At 39.4% G+C, this 24,847-nt stretch overlaps 1 protein-coding gene across 4 annotated transcripts in view; it reads left to right on the top strand.

The window, feature by feature from the left end:
- SSBP2 (single stranded DNA binding protein 2) overlaps positions 1-23,315 on the top strand; it is a 191,356-nt gene extending 168,041 nt beyond the window's left edge. For all 4 annotated transcript variants that reach the window (XM_056323656.1, XM_056323654.1, XM_056323657.1 and 1 more), the window contains 3 exons: positions 1,443-1,471; positions 6,361-6,459; positions 9,288-23,315. In XM_056323656.1, the coding sequence (XP_056179631.1) occupies positions 1,443-1,471; positions 6,361-6,459; positions 9,288-9,317 (158 nt within the window). In that variant the 3' untranslated portion in view covers positions 9,318-23,315. The remainder of the gene's footprint in view (positions 1-1,442; positions 1,472-6,360; positions 6,460-9,287) is intronic.
- The last annotated feature ends 1,532 nt before the right edge of the window (positions 23,316-24,847 follow it).

Here is a 24,847-nt window from a genome sequence, read left to right as displayed (position 1 = left end):
CTATGTAAAATCTAATCACATCTTTTCCTCTCACTTTCTATAGCCTGAGAATTATTTCTTAGTTAAAAGAAAAAAATAAATTGAAACAGCTGTGGAAGGATTTTACATGTAACCGGCATTTGGCTAGTTACTTTCTCTAGTGACAGTGATGAAGTGCTTAGTCAAATTAATGATGACTGCTTTATAGGGGTAACTTCATACCTAAGCGGGAACCTGAGTTCTTTAAGGGGAGGAGGGCTGGGAGGCGTCTGCTATATTTGTTTCCATGCTGCAGTTGGGAGCTGTATCACATAATCAGATGGATAAACTGGTCCCAGTTGATCTTGAACTTCAACTTCTTTGACCACAAGCGTTCTATTGGATATCTGTTCACAGCTGTGATGGTTAGAAAGAAATCGTTTCCTGACTTCCACCAAAATTTATCCTTTGGGCTATGTATGACAAAGTAATTCTTCATAACATTTACATATCTGATGTATTTATAGAGAGAAATCATATTCCTTCTCAGCCTTAATTTGCCTGGCTAAGTATAGTAAGTTATTTCAGTCTCTCCCACAACTCCATTTTCTTGTTTTTTTCTGATACTCTCCTAATTTTGTATTTGCTACTCGTGTAGAATTTATCTTTCCTGAAAATAGGTGACCAGAACTGTTTACTGTTTGTTGCTGCTAAAAATGCTTTTCTTGATACATCCATCCAAAAGTTTTATTTCCTTTATTCTTGGCTTTTTGTGAGTGAGGGCTACAGCATGTAAAAAAAAAAATATTTTTAATAGTCTTGCACTCATTATATTTAATTTTATTTGGTTTCTGTTACTGTGGTCGCAGGATCGTCTGCTTTCTTCTGGAAGATACTGTCACCATCAGTATTGGTAATGCATCAAAACTTGATGCCACTTCAGCCAATTTCAGCAGTAGGCTTCTGCTTCTGGGAGCAAAGACATTGATGAAACCCCTCCAGCTGACCTTAGAGATAGTAGTGCTCTTTTTTTCCCCAGAAATACCAACTTTGACTAGGTAGCCATGATTTTGCTTTTTTTTCTCATGCTGAAGCAACATTTCCCATCGGTGGATATACCCCAGATTAACGGTGTTACCCATACACTACCATGGCTAAAACGACAGAGAGGCTGGACATACAGTTTCTTGAGTTGTGCTGGGCTGTCTCGTCCTGAAAGGATGCCATCCAGATAACCGATACAGATCAGAAGTGTGTTCCTTCATTCTTTTCTCATTTTTCGCACCAGGTATCTACACAGAGAAGGGGCTAATCATATTCAATACTGACTGTAATTACTTTTGGTTGTTCTAAAATACTGCTGTTATACTATATTTACTATTTTTATATAATTATATACATAGTTATATACATTTACTATGGAAAAAATTCTGAGATTGACTTCAGCTCAAAATTAACTGAATGATTGTCTGTTTTAATTTAAGGCTCAGGAGACATGGACAGTATTTCCAAAGTGAGTATCTAACCAAATATTTAGAATTTTTAGAATGTTTCACTGCAAACATATTTTCTTTGTCTCTGTTACAAAGCTTTTTGTTATGTGTCTACATATTCTGCTTGTCAACTCTTTGGAGGCTATGCAGACAGAATATAGTATTAACTGAAGATTTTAAAAAGCATATAATCAATAGGGAGTATAAATACACTTATTCCCTACTGTGTAATAATGTATATTAATGAATGTGATTAATTACATCCAATTCATGATCTGATTGATTATGCTATAATCTTCCATACTGTTAAGACAAGTGAATATAGTTCTAATAATCAATTTTAGTTAAATGTAAATTTGGGGAAAATGTCATTAGGATGTAACATTTATGCAGTGTGTGATTGCTTTTGTCACCTCTGTAAGGCAATGTTAATATCTTAATCATTAGTATAAGTTCCTAAAAGATAGCTTAAGAAGTTGTTTCAGAAGAAGCACGATTTTCACATCACAGCTGTTAAAATAGTTGGAAATGATTGTGAGTTTAAACTGCAGGGGGTTTGCATCTATGAAAATAATCCTGTGGTTGAATGTGTCACTTCTTCCCTCGAAATAAAACTACATAAGTTATCATCCTTAATTTAGAAATTAACGAGCTGATGTGGTATTGATAAAGTGACACACATCTGTCCCCTGCAAAACACTGTTTTGTACTCTGCATCTTCAGATGTAACTGACTGACACTAATACATCAGTGCAGTCATCTCCCTGCACTGTCATACTTTTGATCTGTAAATACAGAAATTGATGAAGAGGTTGTTTCAGTTAAAATTTTGTAACTCATTTGTTTGCAGCGAAGTTCTTAACAGTCTTCCAAGAGGGAAGTATGCGTTTGTTTCGAGCGTGTCAGCCACCAGTGCGTGTCGGTTGCCTCAGGAACCGGTACCACGGTGCTGTCACAAGGTCTGTCCCGCTGCAGGCTTTGCCGTTTCCAGTCTGTCAGAGGCAGGTCTGCCCGTGCTGCAGTCATGCTGGGGACCTTGCTGTAGGTCCCTTCTCGGGAGCTATGAGGAGATGCCAACACGTAGGGAACAAAATGCTTGCCCAAATCCCCATGGATTAACACAGAAGTTTATAGTGTGAATTTGCTGAGCATACACTTCCAAGTGTTCAAAATGCAGGAATCATTCTTCACTTAGTGATACATGTTTTTCTATCCAAAGAGGAGGAGGAGGACCCTGTACAGTTCCCCAGTTTGTGGCCTTCTGGCGGTGTGGTATGGCGGAGAGGTAGCCTGACCAGCGTACTTGGTGTATATCTTGCCTAGAGAGAACCTCAGCAAGATGTGTCCAAGACCACTGCTCCTCCTTTGAGGGAGCAGCATCTATAGCAATCCCATATTTTTATACATTTTTAAGGTCCGTAACATTTTTGGGCTCTGCAGAGAGTAAAATGACGGATTGAAATGACCATGTTGCCTTGTTTGCGCCGTGCTTAGATGTGCAGTGAGGGATTCAGTAAAAGCCTCCAATGAGATAATGAGTGTACAGCACTTTTTAAATCGGTGCCCATACTTTTTGTCAGTATTTTTATTGCAAACTGCAGCATTTTTTAAGGAAAAAAAAAACCCACCAAAATATTTCCATGAGCTTGCCACAGAATTATTTTTAAAAGCCCGTATTCAAATCATTGGCATTAAGTATCTGTGTATGCGCTAATACAAGTATTGGGAGCTCTGAAAACTCAGATCCATAAATTTACTTGGAAGTCTTGTAATTTGTTCACCTTAATAAATAACTCACGGAAATCACATTTGATGCATGTTTATTTTTTTTTAATAACTAAAGGAAAAAGCTGCCAACTGTGGAAGTAACAGAGTTGTCCTGTTACACCATTTTATCTTTTTCTGAGTAGCCCTGCCCAATATTGGTAGCATCACTTCATTGGCAGCAGTAAGCGTTTGGGTAGCACTGGTGATTTTGAGTAGGCAGCGGTACATAATGCTTTTGAAACTTGGATGGAAATGTTCTGCTTCTAAGGAATAGTCGATTCCTGGGGTTGATGCATCTGCTTTCCAACTTTGTACACGGTTACCAGGATTGTTCTTGCTGAGGCAACAGCCTCCCTGCATACATCACCAGCTAGTCTTGCGGCTGGCTTTTTCACAAGTAGATTTGCAGTGATAGAAGTTGTTCACTGACGTTAACACCATTTTGGGGTGCTTGGTGTTCAGGCACAGGTCTTCAGTGGAGTAAAATGCGTTTTAGGGGATCAGGTTATCAGTTCCCAGGAGCTGTAGAAAATTAATCCAGTCTTGGTAGAATCAGCGCAGCTCACAGCATTCAGAACAACGTTTTCTAGAGAAGATTTTAATTTAATTGACTGAATGGCAAAACATGAAGTTTTTATGAAGTAGATTGAAACAAGGGAAATAAGTGAACTGAAATTATGCATATTAAATAAACATTAATAACCAGTGTTTCTTGCAGTGCCCATGGAATCCGTGCAGGCATGAAAGACATACTTGATTTGGAAAAACTCGGCTAGTGCTACAATGCTAGACCCCATACTGGCCATAAAATCAGCCCAGAGGAGTTGCTATAAAACTGTTTATGTCAGGAATTTGAACCTTTGGGGTGGCATACTGTAGTGATTGCAGAATTTCAAAGCTTTGCGCTACATGGAGTGAGATAAAATAGGGGTAAAGCCACAGGAATGAAAAAAAGTGTGGGATCGTCATATAAAATAAATGTGACAAGGCCTTAGTGCTTTTAAAACTTCTATATTTGTAGATTTTAAGGCCAGAAGGGACTGGTGCAGTTCCGTAGTATGAACTCCCATGTAACACAGGCAACAGGACTTCCCTGAATTAATTCCTGCTTAAGGTACGGTAGCTGTGGTTGAACGAAAGCAATAGTTTTCAACCTTTTTCAAGCTGTGGATCCCTAGTATTTCCTATACTAACTTCACTGAACACCAGACTTACTTATCTGATGTTAATCACCTAGTTAGGCTTATAGTTCTCTTTGGTGGACATGTTGTCCAGTGATTTCTGGAGATACGGGGATCACAGTTTCAGAAGCAGTGAACTACTCTCATAAAAGCAAAAGGGCTAAGGCAGGGGTTCTGACCCAACTCTATAAGCTACATTTCAGGTGCTAATAAAAGAGTTACGCTTGCATGTTGCTTTTTATATTTACATTTGATTTTATATTTAATCTGTAAGTGCAAATAAATACACCAGGCTGAACCCGTATGCGTACTTGCCCGTTCAGGCTGTGAACGGTGGTCTTCCTTCAAGGACATACGGTGAAAACATAAATGCAGCCTCTCACTAACCATACAAAATACAAAGCGGACGCTATGTCAGTGGTCAGGCATACCAGTCTGTGAATGTTGTAGCAAGAAAGTAACTTGATTTAAGTTGTGGTATTTGGTGAATCTGAGAACAACAATTTTTGTTCTCCTTGGAGGTGAAGTAAATCGGTGGAGCAGAGGAATATGCTGCAATATTTAAATGATGGGCAGTGGTCAACATGGGACTTCATGATTACAAAGAGGAGCATGCAGAAATATAGTATCAAGGGGAAGCAGAAATCATAGCTATCCCATCTTATTTTCTGTTCAGTGAACACTCCAGCGTGCATCTTTAAAGTGCCAGGGTAGGATAGATAGCCTTTGTAGTTCTGAGGAAAGTGCGAAGGAATTAAGGAGACTTTCTCTTTTTTTAATGTTTGCAATTTTTCATTCAAAGTTTGGCCTATTGCAGATTTAATTAAACTAAATGAAGACTGCATGCAGGTATTTTCAAAGTGCAAAATAACTGGGTTTTTTTAAGAAAAAATATGTATGCTAAGAGATATACCATGTCAGGATTTTAATTAAGTAGGAGTCTTAACAGTGATGGAAAGAGAATTGCTCATGCTGCAGGCATGGTAGGGTACCTTAAGTCAGCTTCGCAAAAACACCTAACTAATTGTAGTGTCTACAATAATTACGTATTAGCTGTCGAATCAGAATAATTTCTGTAACAATTACCTCGTTTCACCCTTTCTTTAAGTAACTGAATCTTGAAAGCATTTTCTAAACATTGGAGAGGTGGTTGTGCACTGCTGTGAAAAAAAGGAATTTATTTTCAGAAGCCTTTGTATTATTATTGTTTGTTAGCATTTCAGTTACACCTAGACACTGAAAAGGCTGTTTAAAATGATGTTGCATTGTGCTCTGTGCAAGCAAATAACAAAAGTAAAGCTCGTCCCGAAAGCGCCTGTGAGCCCAGTCTAGTGGCCAGCTGTTACTGGGAGCCCGTCATCTAAAACTCGTCATCTCTTTTACCCATTAACGCTCCCTATTAGCTGCGTTCAGTGAAGGGGTTTAGCACTTGAGCCACGCTTGTGAACTGCTTGTGAAACTGTATTTTAATAAACTGTGAATGCCATGAACCCCAAGGCACAGGTTTTTGCAGAGGTCTGTGTAGACCAGATCTGTCCATATGTCTACCTTTAAGTACATACTCGTAAATCACATATGTCGAGGCACAAGATCATGAACTTCGCTGAATTTGACCGCATGACTTAATGTAGTGACAGTACCTCATACACCTGTGGCAGGCATTTACAGCTTTTCAACTTCAGTAGCAGAAGATGCAGACTGTAACCTGAAAACAAGGATTACAGGCAAATAATTCTTGCTTCAGGGAAGAAAACACTACCTGACAGGTTAAAATTAGTGACTGAATCATGCAGAACCCTGCAGAGGCTTATTTTCCATCTTTGAAAATCCCACTGCATTGCACAGTACATCTTAGTGCACTGCAGTATCGTTTAAAGCGTGTCCTCGGCACACTTGGTGAAGCTGGGAGAAGAACTGAAATCTTCAACACTTAATCTCTATTTTAAAATCTTATTTGACAGAACTCTCCCAGTAATATGAGCATGAGTAATCAGCCTGGCACTCCCAGGGATGACGGTGAGATGGGCGGAAACTTCCTAAACCCTTTTCAGAGTGAGAGCGTAAGTATTTCTTTACCTGTTTGGGGGGGGGTGTGTGTGGGGTGATGGTGTCTGTTTTCACTTTGTGAATCTTTATCTCTGTCATTGTTTAAAAAAAACAACGAACAAACAGATATTTAGTGTACTTGTAATGCAGTACTGTACCTTACTTGTTTTTTACTAGGTTCTAAAATTATAGTATTGATTTGACAAAAAAAATGTGCAAAAGACTGCTAGAAGTTGAGCTGAAACTGGAAAATCTGGGATGTGTAGACTTACCGCAGAGACTCTAGAATTTTCTAGATTAAGAGGTCCTTTGTCAATGAAAATTAGATCTGTTGAGCCATAAAAATTACACCACACATACTTGGTAACGCGCAGTGGGCATTTGTGAGGCAATATCCGAGCAGCCTAAGTACATACGGTTGGCAGATGCTTACAGCTGAGTGTGTCAGTGTGTGGTTGCCCAACCTTTGACTCCTAAACTACGTGTTTTGCAGGGAATGTCTTGTAGAGGAGGATTTACATTGAAGTACGGTTAGAGTGCTAGTAGATCGCATGTTGCAAAGATGCAGTGCGCTATTAGAGCCAGAAAAAGCAAAGGTTCCCTCTGGTGTTCATTCTGGGGAAAATGATGCTTTTTATAAATGCAGACTGCTTTTCTTGAGGCCACACAACAGGATATAGAATACGTTACAAAGCAAGACTACAGGACTGTCATACTCATATGCCTGAAGCTGGGTTTCTAAATCCACATTTAGGTTCCTAAATAGGAGTGGCCTGGTTTTTCAGAAGTGCTGAGTGGCTTCAACACTTCTGTGCTTATTGGAAATCAGTGCTGCCAGAAGTGAGTGCAACTTCATTAACTATGCCAGTGGTGAACTTCAGCTTAGAAATTATGATGACTGAATGGTTTCTGTTAGATCAGAAACCAGTCAAATTGCGTGGAAAATTTCATGGGAATCAGATTTTCGGGGTTTTGGGGTTTTCTGCTTCAACTGGTAAAAAGGAAGAGCTTCTGCATGTTAGCTGTTGGTGCCTTCATAAACAGGGCACATGTTCAAATCATGTGGAGTACTTGAGAAAGTTGGTGTGTACAACCCAAAAAGGCTGATATTTCACTATCTGACAAAAAAACCCAGTAACTACGGAACCTCCATGAAATGTGATCTGTGGTCATGGTAATCCTTGACTCTCAATTTGGCATGTGTTGCTTTGTACCGAGGGCAGGCAGTCTGACCAGCAGGCAGGCCAGTTCACCAAACTAGGGTCACGGAAAGAAGGGCATCAGTGGTACTCAAAAGCAAATCATTGTTCTCAGACACTTAGTGGATTCTAGGTGCTCCTAGGTGGTGTTTTCCTACCTGGAAGAACCTGTTTCCTTGTTTTCTCAAGGTTGTTCATAAGACGTAGTACACATCCTAGTCTACTTCAGGGTGTCAGTTCCTCTCTAACACAACTCGCATTGTGGTCCTTGGAAAATGTCTTGCCTTCTGATTCATATTGCGTTGCTTGGCTACTTAGAGTAGGCATTATTGTGAAGTCCTCCCTCAGGCAAATTTGCTGTTCACTGGGAGTTTTGGTTGGGAGTGGGGAATAGCGCTTGGCTAATAATAATTTCAAAATCACAAAACACCTTTACATCATCTTTTGATTCCTTGAAGTGATTAGCCAGGTACTTTGGCTCAGATGCAGGAACTCACTTGAATGGATGCTTCGCTTTAAGCGTTTGAGCTGGTCCCTGGCTGTGGCTAAAAATAAGCCTGATCATACCAGCTTTGCTGGCCCACTGTGGGAATGCTCAGCAGAACATGATAGGAGGAAGCCCTAAAGCAAACAAACCATCAGAGACATGACAATGGACAAAATAGACTTTACCCAGGTAGTCCATGTAGTTTACATGACAGGGAAGACCCGTCCAAAATGCTTTTTCTAATATGCTTGGGCACGTCGAAATGTCCAGCTTGAAACTTCAGCTTTGGCAGGATTTTTATTACGTAACTTTTTTTGCAAAGACAAATTAATCTTTCTGGTTTTCTTACCAGTTTTCGTAATGCCTATACTTCTTGCATTTGAACATTTCCCTCTACTTACAAGGTTTTAGGCCAAATTAAGTGTTTTTGCAGTCCACAATTTTCGATTTCAAAACAAATAAAGCATACAGATGCGTACTTCTAGGCATTGCGCTGTCCCATTGATTATCGTAATGAAGTACTGCTAACTTGAGGGCAGCTATAGCTTGTATAAGGGCTGTAGTTCAATTTGTGTTACAATAATAATGTAAAGGGGTGATTGAATTTTTGGTTCACATAAAGGAGAATGACCACCGATCCTCGCTTCATTCAGCTTGCTTCCTAAAATCAATAATACAGAATAATACAGGCCAAAAGCCTAGTTTAATTCCAGTCACACGTATCTTTACTTCTTTCCTCCCATAAAATAAGAAAAAGCTCTCCAAAATATTTATGTGGTCCGGCTAACCATGAATGCAGCTGGTCTACTTGAGACGAGCCACCTGCCTAGCAAAATTTCCCCCCAGCAGCCAACACTGACCAGGAAAAGGTGTGGAAGGCATAAGCAAAGTGTTGGTTCATCACACCACCCAGGTAATGCCAAAACAGTCTTTGAAGGAGTTGGCTTTATCAGCATTAGCTGTGGTTTTGCATAGTGAGAGAAGCATAACAGGAGCTGTGACACAACAAACTGAACTACGGGCTGCTACAGTACAAACTCAAGAGGAGGTGCAAAGAGTATGTTGACATTTGAACTTGTTTCCATGGTCCAGAAGCGGTTATAGTTACCTGGGAGAGGGAAAATGGTTGTTAAAATGTGGATTCCTCTTTTTTCAGTACTCCCCTAGCATGACAATGAGTGTGTGATCCATTAACAAGTGTCGCCATGAAGACCACAGTGAGTTGGCCCTCTTCAGAGAGCTACTGCAGAAGAAAATTATTCGTCCCAGTGTACAGTTTAACAAAAGGATCTCAGACACAATCAGACCCACCATTTTTTTTCTACCATCTCCCCCGTTTTGTCAAGAAAGTGGGTCCCAAACATGATTGAGACAACTGTAAAGAGTGACGTAACAGAACTGCCCAAGATGGAACTGCAAACAATTACTTGTGTATGTACATGTGTGGGTTAATGTTTATGTGTGTGTGTGTGATAAAGAAATACACACATACATACATAGACCTGCAGGACATTGTAAAATATTATCACGTGACATCTTAAGTAGAAGTAGGGACTTTTATTCCATCTTTTTTTTTTTCCCACGTTTACATTTTAATTATTAAAATTTGCTTTCCATCTCCCCTCCTGAACTGTCTTATGTTGCATATATCACTGCTTTATAAGTTATTTTTTAAGGTGAACTCAAATGATAAGTTCTTCTGATTTTGTAAATGTCTGCCATTATGGATAGGAATAAAATTGCTTATAAGAGCTTTCATTAGCTTGTGTTTGATACCAGTTACCCTGTGAATCACAAACTGTACTGTCTCAAGAAATAGAAGAAAGCTCATCTTAATTTTTTGGAGAAATTTAATAATTTTCACCTGATATGGGGATTTTTTTTTAATACTTTGCCTTGAAAAAAAGAAGCACTGAAGGTTATTTTTCTTCTTTAATTGAAGCCTAATATCTGCAATATCTATTTTAAATGGAAGCCTGAATTTGATACAAGCTTCTCAGTTTATATAGAGTACTATAAGGTTACTTAAGTGAGCTCCAATTGCTATAGAATTTAGCAATAAAGTGTCAGGGCTTCTTCTGCCCTTTGAAATGAGTTTTCTATTTAGCATGATCTTCTGTAGGGGTGGTAGTTAGTGGAAATACAGTAGAGTCCTTATCACCAAAACCTTTCCTAACAATTTTTCATTATGTTTCCCATTTTCTGTGATTCTCAACTGAATTGTAACAACGCATGGTCCCAATTATAAACAGTAGTTCCCAAGCCCATTCGGAAAATCAGGTCACCCAGCTACTTGGGTGTGTATTTTTCACCACATCTACCACAGTGAATTCCCCCAGAATTTTCCAGTAAACAGTCTGGGGGTTTTGAGCCAAAATGATGGAGTAAACTTTTTATGACTACTAGCCTTGTGAGGGTCTTCTGTTTTGCCATGAACGGAAGAGCAACAAAGGTCTGGGCCAATTTATAAGAAGGTCAGCTTATTAGACCTGATAGATGGGGATAGAATGGAGAAAAGGCATATGGTCTTAAAGGAAATACTTCTGGAAGCAATCCCATATCTCTTCAGGCAAAGCTCTAAAACCAAGATTAGGGTACATTGAGTTCCTAATGCCTTCCAGCTCCCCCAAGACAACAAAAAGTTTTCAGCTGCATAGTGATCAAAAGGCTGGTGATCGGCAATGTGGACACAAAGTGGCCGAACAAAAAAAAAAAAGCCACTTACATAGGAGGAGCAGTTCTGAGATGTGGTATGTCCATGAAGTCTTGCAAGGCAATTTTTTTTTCATGAACTTGTGACAGAGCAGCATATGTAATGAGCCTGTTGTGATGGTAGCTGCACATAACAGGATATATAAGGAATACTACAATCTCCTAACTGATTTTTATTTACATATATTATATATATAATATATGAAAATAAAAATGTGTTACACTTTTTACTCTCTTGCTAGGGGCATTCAAAGATGAAACTCTTGGAGGCTTAAAATTATGTTATGTTTTGGTAGCATTACTTTTCAGTAATAGTAACTACTTTGTTAGTTGTAAAGATAAACTAGTTAGTCATTATATCGTTTTGTGGACTTTATTCCCAGTGATTATGAAGTGTATGTGTTCATTTGCTTATCTTTGGAAAATTGTTGCTGTCTCAAAAGATGCTAGAAGCCCCTACTATTTCAAAACCCAAAATCAGATGTAGACCTTTCACCGTTGTCACTAATACCACTGGTTTCAGTGGCTATGTCCCTAGTGCACCCCGGCTTCTCCCAGAAGCACTGCATAGTCCAGGTGTCCTTGCAGCCCGTGTTTGACATCTGTATTATCCTTGGTAGCCTTCTAAGAAGGACTTTAGAACTCTTTTTCTGCCCAGTTTCAGTCAGATGATATCACTGCTACTGGACTTAAGACAGGTGGATGTCTGGACTGTGCATCAGGTGCCAAAGTCCATTCACACACCAAGTCAGTGTGCCATCAAGTGAGCTCTTGAACTGTTGGGTGCACCTGGGCTCTGTTCTGTATCTCCAGGGGAAACCCCCATACTGTCCACACTGAGCTGGGGCTCCTGCGGGCAAGCATTGTGTCCGCTGACCATGCAACAGTTGCCCATGGGGGCATCGCTGTTACAGGACAGAGTATGTGCCGCCACTGAAGCTTCACACTGTGGTAAAATTAAGCAGAATCAGGGCTTAGTGTTAATCAGAGACCTTTTTTTTTTCTTTCTGTGTTTGGCATTATCTGCAATATTTTAGCTTACAGGCACCCGTTAAGGATGAAAGTCTGACCATTAAATTGAACCTGCGCAAAGGAACCCCTTAAATGGAACTGCCAACAGATACTGAATATCATTATCAAAATACGTTCTTCTAATTTATATGCAAGAGCACAACATCCTCTCAGGCACGTCATTTTTCTTCTGTAGTTCTATCAAACTCCCTTCTATACAATCTTTCTTACTGCCAGCATATTTTTGTTTCCCCTTTACATTTCTTTTCCAAAACATTTATGTCATTAAACATTGTTGCATTGATCCTGCAGCGTTAATCTCAGTAGATACATTCCTGGCTTCAAAATGAATGGGACCAGGCCCTGCTTCTCATGGCCTGTCATGCTGTGCCCTAACACTGCAAGCTACGTGGTGTGTCCAGCACTTCTCGTACCTATGTAGCCCCACAGACTGGTAGAATAAAAGATGTGCAAGCTTGCAGAATTTTAGATCTGGAAGATCTGCTTGAGTGCTCACTGCATATCATATCATAGAATGGTTTGTGTTGGAAGGGACCTTAAAGATCATCTAGTTCCACCCCCCACCCCACCCCCCATATTGTTAGAATTTTAATCAGATAGAAGGAAACCAAATCATTTTGCTTTCTGTAGGGAATGCTTACATGCATGCATGAGTAAAGTTACTTACACATGCATTGGTGCGATCAGGTGATAATAAGCATACAGAGGTTCTGCAGCTGAACCATCAGAAAACAATCTTACATGCTAAATACTCAACTTAATTCAAAGTATCTCTCCTTTTTTTTAATATGCCTAGAGCTTTTTGCTTCTTCATTTGTTTTCTTTCTTTTCCTTATAAATACTTGCAGGATTTTCATCATATCCAGAGTATTAATGTGGAAAGAAAAACTATTTCCAAGGAGTGACTTTTTACTCCTTTTTTACTCATTAGGTTACGAATGCACTAGATACCTGTGTGTAGTGTTAACTGCTGCAACAGCATTATTGATAAGGTCAGAACCTGTCCAGCTGTGGCAGGAATTTTATTTTAAGTGGTGCAGGGTAGTTTTTCCACACTGGGTCTTTATATAGATTCCTCCCTTTCATATAGACATATATAGATCGTGCCTCTGTCAATGGGTCTTTCAGGCAAGGTTAAAGTAATGCTTTTTAAAAGCAGAAGTGATGAAATCTTAGAGTAGCAGAAGTAGTGAGTCTCTCATACTGTGAGAACTCTGGCAAATATCCTGGCCTTGTAGAAATCAGCTGAAATTGAGATTCACTTGTTAATTTCATAGTGAAACCCGTATTTTACCTATGAAAACCTATGAAAAGGAGTATTCGTACCCAGATTTTATCTCCATGCCTAAGTCTTGAATAGACAAGAAAAGGGTTTAGGGCAAGGAGGAAGCCGTATGAGTCACGTGTAAAGCATGTGGCCTGATGTGCATTAAAAAATACCTTGATATTTGCATGTACGGGTTGCATTATTTTCTTAATTGCCCAAGCACGAGGAAGAACTGCAGTTGCACTCCGTGTTACCCCTCTCCACAGTGAGTTTGGTGCATGTAAACAGTGTGGCAATAACCTTGAGTCGAGTCTTTTGACACACCGTATGCTGCCCAGTGACATGAGTGTGCCTCAGCTTGACTCGGAGGCATCTGAGAGTGACGGTCCCCAGATCAGAGGGTCATCCGTCAGCCTGTGGCTGAGGCCACGTTTGCCATTTTTGATTTGGAAGCCTTCTGATTGCAGAGCACAGATCACCAATACATCATGTGTTTAGAGACAGTAACAACTCTCAGACTTAGCAGACTTCCCCCCTTAATACAGGATTAAATGCCCTGTGTCCCAAGACATCCAGCTGTTGCTTTCCCTTGCAATGGGAATATGCAATGAGAAATATGTAGGCTAGTTATTTATTTTAAATAATTCAAATTAGGAAGAGGTGAACAGCATCTTGCTTCTTCATGGACAGCAATTCATGCGTCAGAAGGACAGCTTCTTGAGCTGCCTAAAAATCATTTGAATTTTTCTCTGTTCTGTGGCTAGCAAATGAAATACTGGATGTAAAGATGATTTGGAATTAGATGGGTAATTTAATGAGGGACCAGCTGTTACAGTATTCAGTGTTGAACATTTTGTTCTTTTTTCCCTTTACCAGTCAAAATGAATTTTCAGTTGATACATGCTGCACTGATTTCTATTTCTCAGATCAGTCAATTATTTTTAAGTGTTACCTTCTGTTCCTAGTCAGCTTTGATTCTTTGTTGTTGTGGTGGTTGCTAAATGTGGACTGGATTCTTCAAGATTTGACCCTACACATGTGCACTTGGAGAACGCTTAATAGAGCTTAATGATGTAAAAAAGAAAAGGATCAGTACAGGTAAATTTGGTTTTCTTTTATTCACTCTAAGTGGTGATAAAAGCATGACTTCTGTCCCAAACACGCTTGGGTTTGGCTTGACCCTAAGGATGGGAATCCTGGCAAAGGACACCTTCAAACAAAACCCAAAAAAACTTGCTCATTTCTCTTCGAACTGATCACACTAAGGACCTAATTCAGGATTTAATGATACGAAACAACTATAAAAAATCAGTACACTCAGAAATAAATGAGTTAGATTTAAATTTTGGTCTGTGCAACTTCCTCTACTTTCCAGACGTTATTGGCTCAGTCCTATATGCTGCTGCTCCTGCCAGTTGCCCTGCTGAAACTTTGATGAAACCACTCACATGAGTTCATTATTCTGGCAGCATTTCACCCTGATCTGGGTGAAATATTGAAGTTTATCTGTGGTGTGGCATTATTTGGCAGGTGTATAAACTGAGTACATAGAGAAAATACAGAGGATGTGCTGAAATTACCGAAATGATACTTCAACCTGAAAAACAAGAAAGAAGTCCTTATCTAAAATAGCGCTTTGAGTGCATGCATGCAAATTGTCTGCCAGTGTTGTTATCTTAGAAACAAATTAAAGTGACAAATTTAGAGAAAGTAAATGGATCGTCTGCTCAGCACATTAAAACTCTGATCCTGCAAACACACTCACATTTGTTTGAAATTAAGCTTGCACATAGTTAATTTTAAACAGATGTAAGAATACAAGTAGTATCCTTCAGGAAGGTGGGACTGCTAATATGCTAGAACCATGCTTGATCATGGACAGTCTAGAAGCTCAAATTAAGTCTTTCCTAAACAGACATTAAAGATTTTACCAATGCAGGAGCATGTTTATATATCAATAGTTTCTTATATACAGAAAAGATTTGGCTTTCTTCTGTTTCTTAACTTATTAGACCATTGTTCGTTCACTCCTACATGAGCTATTTTTGTGAACTTGTCCTTCCATCTTGTTTTCAACTGTGCAGCCGTAGTTTTCCTCAACATAGCTAACACCTTTGGAATTTTAGTCCAAACTTCTCTTTAGTCACTCTTCTTCATTTAAGCTTAAAATGTGTAAGAAAGCCTCTCATGTAATGGGAAAACTTGCCATAAAAATGTATAAAGGTTTTCTTGGGTACATGTTTTCACATTTAATAAAAATGCAGTTTTCAGTTATAATTTGAAATGGTCACTTTCTAGCCACTGTTTAATTTCTATGTGGAAAAGAAATCGAGAAAACAAATTACCTTTTTTAATTATTTATTAGAGTTCAGCATCATAAATATTTGCTGAAATTTGTGGTTTTGGGGAAATTGGATCAAAACAAGGTTTACTGCCTAGTTGCTGTGAATAATACAGCTGGACTTTATGTTGAAAGCTCCTTCCACATTGCCAAAAGTGGATTGCTTAACATCTGATACATATGACTTTGTAAGAGCCTAATTGACAAACAGTAATTTCATTTGTCTGTTCCATGTTTTCACTGTATCTCATGGATGAATCAAGGTCCTCCCTAGCTGTGCAGGGTTCTGTGGTTGCGTCTTTTAAGAAGAGTAACCAAGCGACCCGGCTTCTTCACAGGGTCTGGTAATGAAGGACTGGGTAATATATCTGCCAAGTGTGCACTCAGAAACAAGGTATTGGTACGCTACCTCGCTGTTCTCTTGAGAACTTGCACAGTTCTTCTTGCAGTTAAGCCTGGGGCTCCCTTAAGATTTTACGATGCCGAGACAAGAAGCTTAATTTCGCTAAGAGAAAATTTTGGCACTTTAGCACTAGTTTTCATAGGGAATCAGCACAAAACATGGGGATTTTGAAACATGATGCATTTTCTCAATACCCTGGGTGCACTAGGAAATAGACCATACAATTTAGAAGTTTGGTCTGTTACAGAGATATATACAGGTCCTCAGATTAGGAGGGAATTATAACAATAACCATGACCAAACCTAGGTTTGTCCCTATACAGTGAAATCATCAGTATTTGCTTTTGAAGTGAAGAATTACTGGTGTGGAACAAGTGCTCCAATCCTTGAGGAGCCCAATTATCCACTGGATGAACTGGATATTTGTAGGTTTTATTTCTGTTGTTTAATCTTCATGTTTTCTTCTCTGTTGTTTGGATTTTCCCATTAAATGTACCATGCCAGATCTTTGCACAAAAATAAGAAGAATTTACTTTGTAAACATATGGAGAGTCATTCACATCTGTAAACAGAGCTCTGCTATAGAGAATTTATTTCATTAGAGGCATTGAGCATAACAACAAATAAGGAGTGGCAGTGCAATATCCTGAGAGCTCTTACTGCTGGAGATTAAGAAGGTTAGCATCTCACAGATTCATGATTTCTAACCATGTCATAAAACAGCTCGAAACAAAAGCTGGTGTTTGCCATGCAGATTGGAAGAAGGTAAAATCCACACAGAGGATGTTTCATTGAGGTAGAAATTTACTAAAGCAATAATTTACTAGGAGAGTTTGAAAAGCATGTTACTGGTAACAAGCTTGTTAGCAGCGGAACTGGTAGCTAGGATTCAGTAGCTGCTCTCTTTTAACGCAGAGGCGCGTCCTGCAGCAGAGAGGTTGGGTTTCTTGATCTACGCAGGTTGTGGACAAGGGACTGTGATACCCACGGGCCACACCTTTTGTTACAGATGGTGCAGGTGCCCTTCCAGTAGATGTCAAAAGTCCATCTCTAGCAGGAGCACAGGGCGTGTCCAACAGTTTAGGGGGAAAGAAAAGCAGTACTTGCTAAATTGTTGTCTGTAAACATGATGTTCAAAAGCAGGTATAAGCTGTTCCCCACTCTGTTTTCATCTTTTTGACTAACTCCTAGTTTTGATTTGATTTACATTTACATTAATGGTTAAGGAAGAGAATACAAGTTCCTAAACTTGGACTGAAGTACAGACATGGAAGAGTGGCATGAGTAAAGTGGAAGTTGGAGCTTTCTGTTAGCTGCCAATCAAGGAAATTTTTGCTGGATTTTTTTAAGGATAAAAAGGGTCCATACAATAAACTTTTTTAGGCTTGTAGTGGCTATTTGGTAAGTGTAAATCACAGTGCTGTATATGCTTAGAGACCAATTCTGAGGACTGTTTTTTTGGTTTTTTTGTGGCAGGTATCCCCTTGCAAAAATGTTGCAGTGCGTCTGTTTTGTGCCTGTTTGCCTAAAACCACAAAACAAACACAGTTCTTTAATGGATTGCTATACATGCAGCTGGCAGACACTTGTTTCTGGTGGGAAGAGGAGGAAGTTTTGATAGCTGGTGGGTTAGCATATTTATGTGAATTATGTAAAGCATTGGTAAACTATTGTCAACTTTGTTCACATTGCACAAGATACTCTGTGTAGTCTACTGCTGGCATTATAACCTCAGTAATCCATGCATATGCTGTAAATTCCTGTAGGTTTTGTGTAAGAAACCTTGTCACCATTGCTTACTACTGTAAATTCTTGTTTTGAAGCAAGAGGTGGCTTTTGATTGTACAGCCATGTGTGTTCTATACTGCAACAGTACTTGTTCTGTCCTCAAAACTTGCTGTTTACATATAGTTAAAGCTTTGTTAAGCACGCTTAGTGGTTTCAGAATTTATTTCAAACAGCAGATATAGAAGCCATTTACAGGAATATTAAATGTAAGAGAATTCGACCCAGTTCATACCCTTTCTGAGAGCTTGGGGTTGGATTTTAGCAGACAACAGGCAGCTGCAGGTTAGCACATTTTGTGGCTCCGTGCTGGGTATGCAGTGTATGCTTTCCAGCTGCAGGTGCCTGCAAGCCTGAGGGATCAGTCCCTGTGCAGGGAACAGGAGGGAAAGTCTCTCCTCTTGCTGTCCCCTGACAATGACAGGCTGCGAGACCTCAGCAGACCACTCCAGAAGGATGACTGCCAGCCTGCAGGCTTCCTTGCACTAAGTGAGCAAAGACACACTAGCTTTTCCTCTGGTGTCTCTTTTTTCACCCCTAAAACTGCATCAGTGCCAGGACAGAAACCCATCTCTAAGGGTATGCAGGGAGTAAAGCACTGCCTCCGTATTGTGGCCTTGCCCCCGGCTGCCACAGGCTTTATATGAGGCAATGTCTTAAGGAGAATTTAATTCTTTGTCTGTTTATCAAGATAGAAAAATAATCTGAATTCTTTTTTTAGTATTTTGTGATATACCACAAAGACCTGAAAATGCGTGTGCGTGTTCTTTGCCTGTTTCTGACATCAGAAATTCAAGTCCTGTCTGGACTGAAAGACAATGATGGGAAATGTGAAAAAGCTGGGAAAGTTGAAGGGGATTCTTACTTGGATTATTGTAAATTCTGTGTTTTTATTGATAGTTCAAATGACTAGGTTAATCTTTTGAATAAAGGCAGTCTTTGTTAGTGACTTTGCACCTTCACCCTTTAATGTAAGACTTTGAGTACTTGCAATAAATGTTCCTCACACTTCCAAGCCAATCTGTAGATAAATTCCCTGTATTTCTAAGGTCAAAGAATGTTTGTACAGATTACTTCAGCCCTTTATAGAGAACAACAGGGCAATTGCAATTCCATAATCCCAAGTATTTGCAGGTTACATTTAAACCATTAGGCAGGTATATTTTAGACAAAGAATGACTTTCAACATCATAAATGAAACTAATGTCCAAAGCCCTGTCTCTGGAAGTTAAGAAAACCTCAGTAATTTTCCAAACCAGCAAGAATTAAATTTGTCAATACAAATATTAATGTAGAAAATACATTCAAAACTTAATACTGCCTCTGACCTTAAGCATTAATATTGGTGATATTGGGGATCTCACAGATTTTGTGTATTTCAGAACAGCTGTATTTCTTCTCAGCCTGTTCTTCATTTTCATTATCTACAGCTACCACCAAGAGCCAATCCATACCGTACTGAAAGAGTTCCAAAGCATGGAGTTACAAAATTCCCCCAGCATCATAAATAGGCAGACATGTACATGTGTTCTGTTAGGATGAGTCACCACTCCAGCTGCAAACTTCTCTGGACCTTGTGTGTAATTTCTAAAAGCAGTTTCAGGGATGGTTTCAGAAGGGCAGTGGTCTGTATGTTGATGAGAGGTCCAACACGCTGCCTGACAGTGACCTCTTCCCAAATGGTATTGGGTCTTGCTTTGGGGGGATCACAACTATGCCAGCTGCAGCCCTTGGAAGGATCTGTACCACAGATGTCAGACCTGCCCCTGAAGGCTTCCCTTCTTTCAAACTCCTTTTTGAAATATACAGCTGTTTTCCGCAGCTGGTGAAGTGCTGAGAGGTGTGGTGGTGTTAGCTCTGTCGCACCAAAATACAACCCTGTGTGCATTTGTGTATCGAGAAAGCCTCCCCTCAGGGAGTGCTTCTGACAGCCAGTACGCCACAGCTCTGGGAACCTGGTGTTTGGAGAAGCTGCCTCGTAGAAGGACCCAGCAAGGGAAACCAGGTCATAAAATCTGGCCTCACTGTTTTCTCTTTAAAGTTCCTTCAAGACTGGGGAGCTGCCTGGAACGTGTGGGTCACTAACCCCAAAGCACAGCTGGGTTGGTGCCTCAGACAAGGCTGTCACAGGCTGTGCATTGTAACGGGAGGGCTGTACCAGTACTGTACCAGGCCTCTTTCTGCTCCGCACTGTGGCCTGATTCATCCTACCCTAATTTTAGCTGCCTAAAAATTACCAGCCAAGGTCTCTTCCTTGTCAGAGGAGGGACAGAAGGCAGATGCCTCTGGAAGACTGTATTACGGCATTAACTGCCCTTTCCACTGATGAATCCTGCATGCTTTTAAAGGCCTACAATTAGGTGGAATGAATCCAGTCGTTTATTTTAGTTTCACATGCCTGTACACAGAGATGTATTCATTTGAGCCTGGTTTGGGTAAGAATAATACATCTCCTAAGAACCTGAATCTGAGTGGCTTCCAGATGAGGTTCAGAATCCTTCAATCTCAAACACAAGATGTCTGCCCCATAGTTGCTATTTTCTTTGTCTTTACTTTCAGTGTAACTTGAAGTAGCTTGTTTAAACATCTCTAGAAGGTTTACGTCTGCCAAGAAATAAATCCTCACCTTTATTTTCCTAAGTGGGCACTCTCTCTCACTCCTCGCCTGCACTGATTCATTCACTGAAAGCAACACATGGAAGAAACCATTGCAGAGATGAATCAACACCAGCAATAGCATATGCTGCTTTTAAATTCAGCTGTTGGGTTGTAACTAAGATACTAATGTTCATACTTTCTAGGGATGGCTAAGGATTCCTTTCCTGAGAGCTTTAAGGAATAAATCTAGGAGCTCCTAATTTAGGATTGAGAATACAGATAGTAATGGCAGTTTATGGGTTGGTTTTTGGCTTTGTTTGTAAACTTGCAGTAAATGCGTATGATTTCACATGCTGGTTTGGAGATGAGGAAAGTGTCCGGTTTTCAGATAGACCAGATCTTTGCAGACAGCAAATGACTGTGAATTAGCAAAGCCCATTTATAGCTGGATCCACCTCAGGCTTGTACCATACACCTGCCTTATTCTAGTTCAACTTGATATCTTCCTCCATTAACTGCCAATACAAAAGAGTAACAGCAGATGTACAGTCCTGTTGGCGAGCTGAGAAACAGCTGAAGTTTAAAAAATGCAAATGTTGTAACTTTTCACCTTCATGAAGTGTCCGCATTCTCACAGCTGAGCCTGAAACAGTAATTGCCTCTGAAGTTGCCGTGTAACTTCACAACACAAAAGTAGGGTAATTTTTTGTGAGTTTAAAGGGAGCAGTACTGATACATTTGCTTTATTTTCCGAGTTGTGAGTCATTCAGTGTTGACAATAATTTGCATCTTGTGTAGCTATGAATAGAAAAATTGAGAATAGTTTTTTATGATGTGCTAGTACAATCCCTGCTCTGCTGTTCAATATTTTGAGTGCCGAATTTAACCAAAATGTTACCTTCACACATTGTCTTTGCCTCATTTCTGCATGAAAATGGGTGTGAATGTCCAGTTACTGTTCGTGGGTTCCCAGTGAGTTCTGGGCCACAGGGAAAACAGTTGCAGTGAGAAAGTTTGCTGTGGCAGCCACTTACTGACAACTTCTCAGATGCATAAAGCCATTCTGTCTGTTGTCTGACACTCATCCAGTTTTCTCGGTGGATCACCGTGTTCTTGGATGTCTTGAGATGGGTACTGTCAGCCAATGGAGGAGAGCTGGACAAGCTCACCACCCAGGAAGGGTAGAAATATAGCAAGTAATGAGCTGTCTTCTCCAGGAGTCATTTATTTTTAGTGCTTAACTTTCAATTAACGTTTGTATCTTCAGTTATTATTTTACCATTTGGTATCTTGAGTGGTATGAAGAAAAATATATGACTATATATAATTTACAAGAAATATAGGCTTGTATTGTGCCTTTGTAATTCTCTTCAGCTTCAGTATCTATAAGCTACAAGCAGACAAACTTCTTCCCTCTTGTGGGATGTTCTTTACTACATAGTAGCTGATGGCTTCATTAATACTGGCTATTTGAGTCTTCTGGGGCTAATGTTTTATGTTTTCCCAGGTGAAAATGCCATAGTATTCTCACCAGACATAAGCACAATGACATATCGCTGCAGTGCATGCTGTCTCTTAGCTTCTCTCTACACGTGCTTGCATGTTGGAAATGTAGATAGGCTGCTGTATAAATTGCTACATTGATTACACAATACAGGTGTTTTTCTGCATCCCTTTTTTTGCTTGAAACTCCCGTTAACTTGGAAGTTAACAATGGCTTGAAAGGGGGTTTTGGAAGCACAAAGGATGCAGGGAGCAACTTTTCAGTAGTTTACAGGCTGCTGTAAATTCAAGTTTTCTCAGCAAAGAAATGTAGCATTTTAGCAGTAACTTCCTAGTGAAAACACTGAGCGTGCTTATCACTTAAGATTTAAGGAAAAAATGTCAGACTGTGTAATTGTATCTCATCTGATTTTGACACTTAACCAGTAATATTCAGTGAGGTATGAACCTGTTTTATCTGTGTGTTCATGATATACCAACCAACACAGAACTGAAAGGTGAACAGCCATGTTTTAGTATCATAGCTACACAAGAAATCGCAGTTTCCAAGAGGTTCTGTTTTGATTTTGTTTCTTTATCTCGAATACATTTTCACGACAGAAGTATTTTTCTATGTAGTTACCTGAGGCTTCCTTTCACCAACCAAAAGAGTCTGTAGCCTTCTGCACTGTGAAAGGCAAGCCCTGTGGAGAAACGCGGGCTTTGCACTTGCCCAGCAAATCAGCAGAAATTTCATCCAAGCCATAAAAGCCTCTTACGTTAATCTGTGTTTATGTAATTAAAGCAATTAGGGATAGGAGCTTCAGGAATAACAAGGTCTCTCTATCCTCCATTTTACTCTCTCTCTGTACTTCATAGGGGTTTAAGAGTTCTGTTTTCAAGGCTCAGCTGTATTTCTTTAAACCAGTGCAGTCTAAGCATCATGTGAGATTCAGTTTATGGAGACAGCATTGGAGCGCGGAAGATGTAGTTTTGGTAGCAAAGAGTAATGCATGTCCCTGTGGACATGGACATTTGCAAACAAATCTGATACCGAGAATAAAAAAAAATCAAGATGGTACCAGTACATCAGACTCTGTACTACAGTGGGTTTAGCTTTTGTCAATTGTATTTTATTTTGCAGGAGAGGAGTTGGGGAAGCTCAGATCACATGGGGGATTTTAGAAGTATATCACTCAACAATCATTTTATAAAGTCTAACTTCAAAATGCACTATGATTTATTACAAAAATATATTTTCTTCTGTGTGCCGACATGGTTGTTCCATTTTGTGATAAGTTAAACTCAGCAATTAATTTGTTGCACTGCCTAGCTGCATGAATTCATCCAGTGTACATATGTACCTGTGCAGCATTACTTTGGGTTTTGTATTTGAATTTGCAGTATTGATTATTATTTTTGTATTTTACTTTGCCTCTGTTATTGGAATTGTAGTAAACATAATTTATACATATGATTTTACAACTGTTTTGCAACTGAAAAGTCTTCTTTAAATTGTAAAGTTTTATTGATGGATACTCATTAAAATGGTATAAGAATTATATTAACAATTGTTTTGTGTTTTGATGCTCTCTGTACATAAATATATGTCTATTTATCTGTTTAATGGTGCTTGTGTCTTGCAATTTTGGATACATTTTAGAATAAAGTTTCATTTTACAAGAAGTAGTTGTATTTTCACAAGCTGTGTCAAATAACACCCCACCTTTTATTTCCATGAATAACTAGGGTTATGAAAGAAGCATACACATCTCTGAAACATTTATAACTTCAGGCAGCAATGTTTGTTTCAAGAATATAGAAGTACACAGTCAACAAAGATACACAGCAACATTTTGTAGTTCATTTGCTGCCGTAACTGACATGTGTATTTAAAACATTACCAAAAAGATGCATTTTGGAGGTGTGTCCTACAGCTGCTGATTTCATTGGTAAGAAAAGATTTGTGAAAGGATTAACTATATCACAATTACCACATTAGTTTGTCATTTTCCAAGGAATGCTAAAGCTCTCCAGTCATGCATGCGCATGTTTAAATACAGAAGGAATTTTGGTGGAAACCCAAAACCCAATTCTAGATTACAGGTTTCTGTGGAATTTCAGTTCTTAATCAGACCTCCTTTGCTACCACCTTGTTCTATGGCATTTCTCAGAATAAATCCTAACTTGGATGAAATGCAGGTCTGGAGCAGTTACGCTATTAGCTGAGTGGGCTCCTAGCTGTCTGTATGCTGTGCGATTGAATAGTACTTCTTGCTAGTGCTAATGGCTTTACTTTACAGAAGATTTATTCAGATCTAATATGGAGCTCATCTTTTATTAATAAAATGCCCTACCTCTTCTGGCACAGTTCCTTTACAGGCATCGTGCTGTGTCTTGTTCTTCACAGCGCTCGTGAGATACCCTGTTGTGCTGCACAAAGCTTTTCCAGTTACATTGCTTCAATTACAAATGCATGTTATTGGGAGATGATAACCTAATATCCATTCTGGGTTTTCTTTTTAAATGTATTTAAAACAGTTCTGCCCCTGTTGTTGGTTTCACTAATTCAGTTCAGCAGGAGAAGCCTCAAGCCATTAAGTGTGAATCATTTATTGACAAAAACTTCTAAAACCTGCATTAGCAAGCAACAGTTCTGAAGGGAAGTCAGTTTCTTAGTTGGTTAACCAAAATTTTAAAGTTGAGCTCACTTTAATTCACTACCAGTTCTCATTTCAAGAGAACAGTTTCACCAAAGTCAGTGACTGAGTGATGTATGAATTGGCCTTTGACCATTTCTTCCTCTTGCCACAGTAGGCATCAATAATGAAAAATCTGTTGGTTCACAAAAATGCCTCCCAGACACTGCTTTCATCACATAATGTTGGTCCAGCTACCTTCATCTGGTGGTCATGCCAGAGGTGCTGGTGTAGGCTACTGTGCCACAGAAGGTACTTCTCAGTTGGGAAACTACTGAAAAGCATAGATGTCCTCTGTGATCTTGGGCCAGGAACCTAACTTCTCTAAACTTTCAGCTGTAAAAGGAGAACAATACTGACCTTGCAGGTGTTTTCTGAGGACAAATACACCAAAGGC

The sequence above is a fragment of the Falco biarmicus genome, chromosome Z (assembly GCF_023638135.1).
Source record: "Falco biarmicus isolate bFalBia1 chromosome Z, bFalBia1.pri, whole genome shotgun sequence".
Lineage (NCBI taxonomy): Eukaryota > Metazoa > Chordata > Aves > Falconiformes > Falconidae > Falco > Falco biarmicus.
The sequence above is the reverse complement of the archived record's forward strand: the minus strand, read 5'-3'. Positions and strand labels throughout refer to the sequence as shown.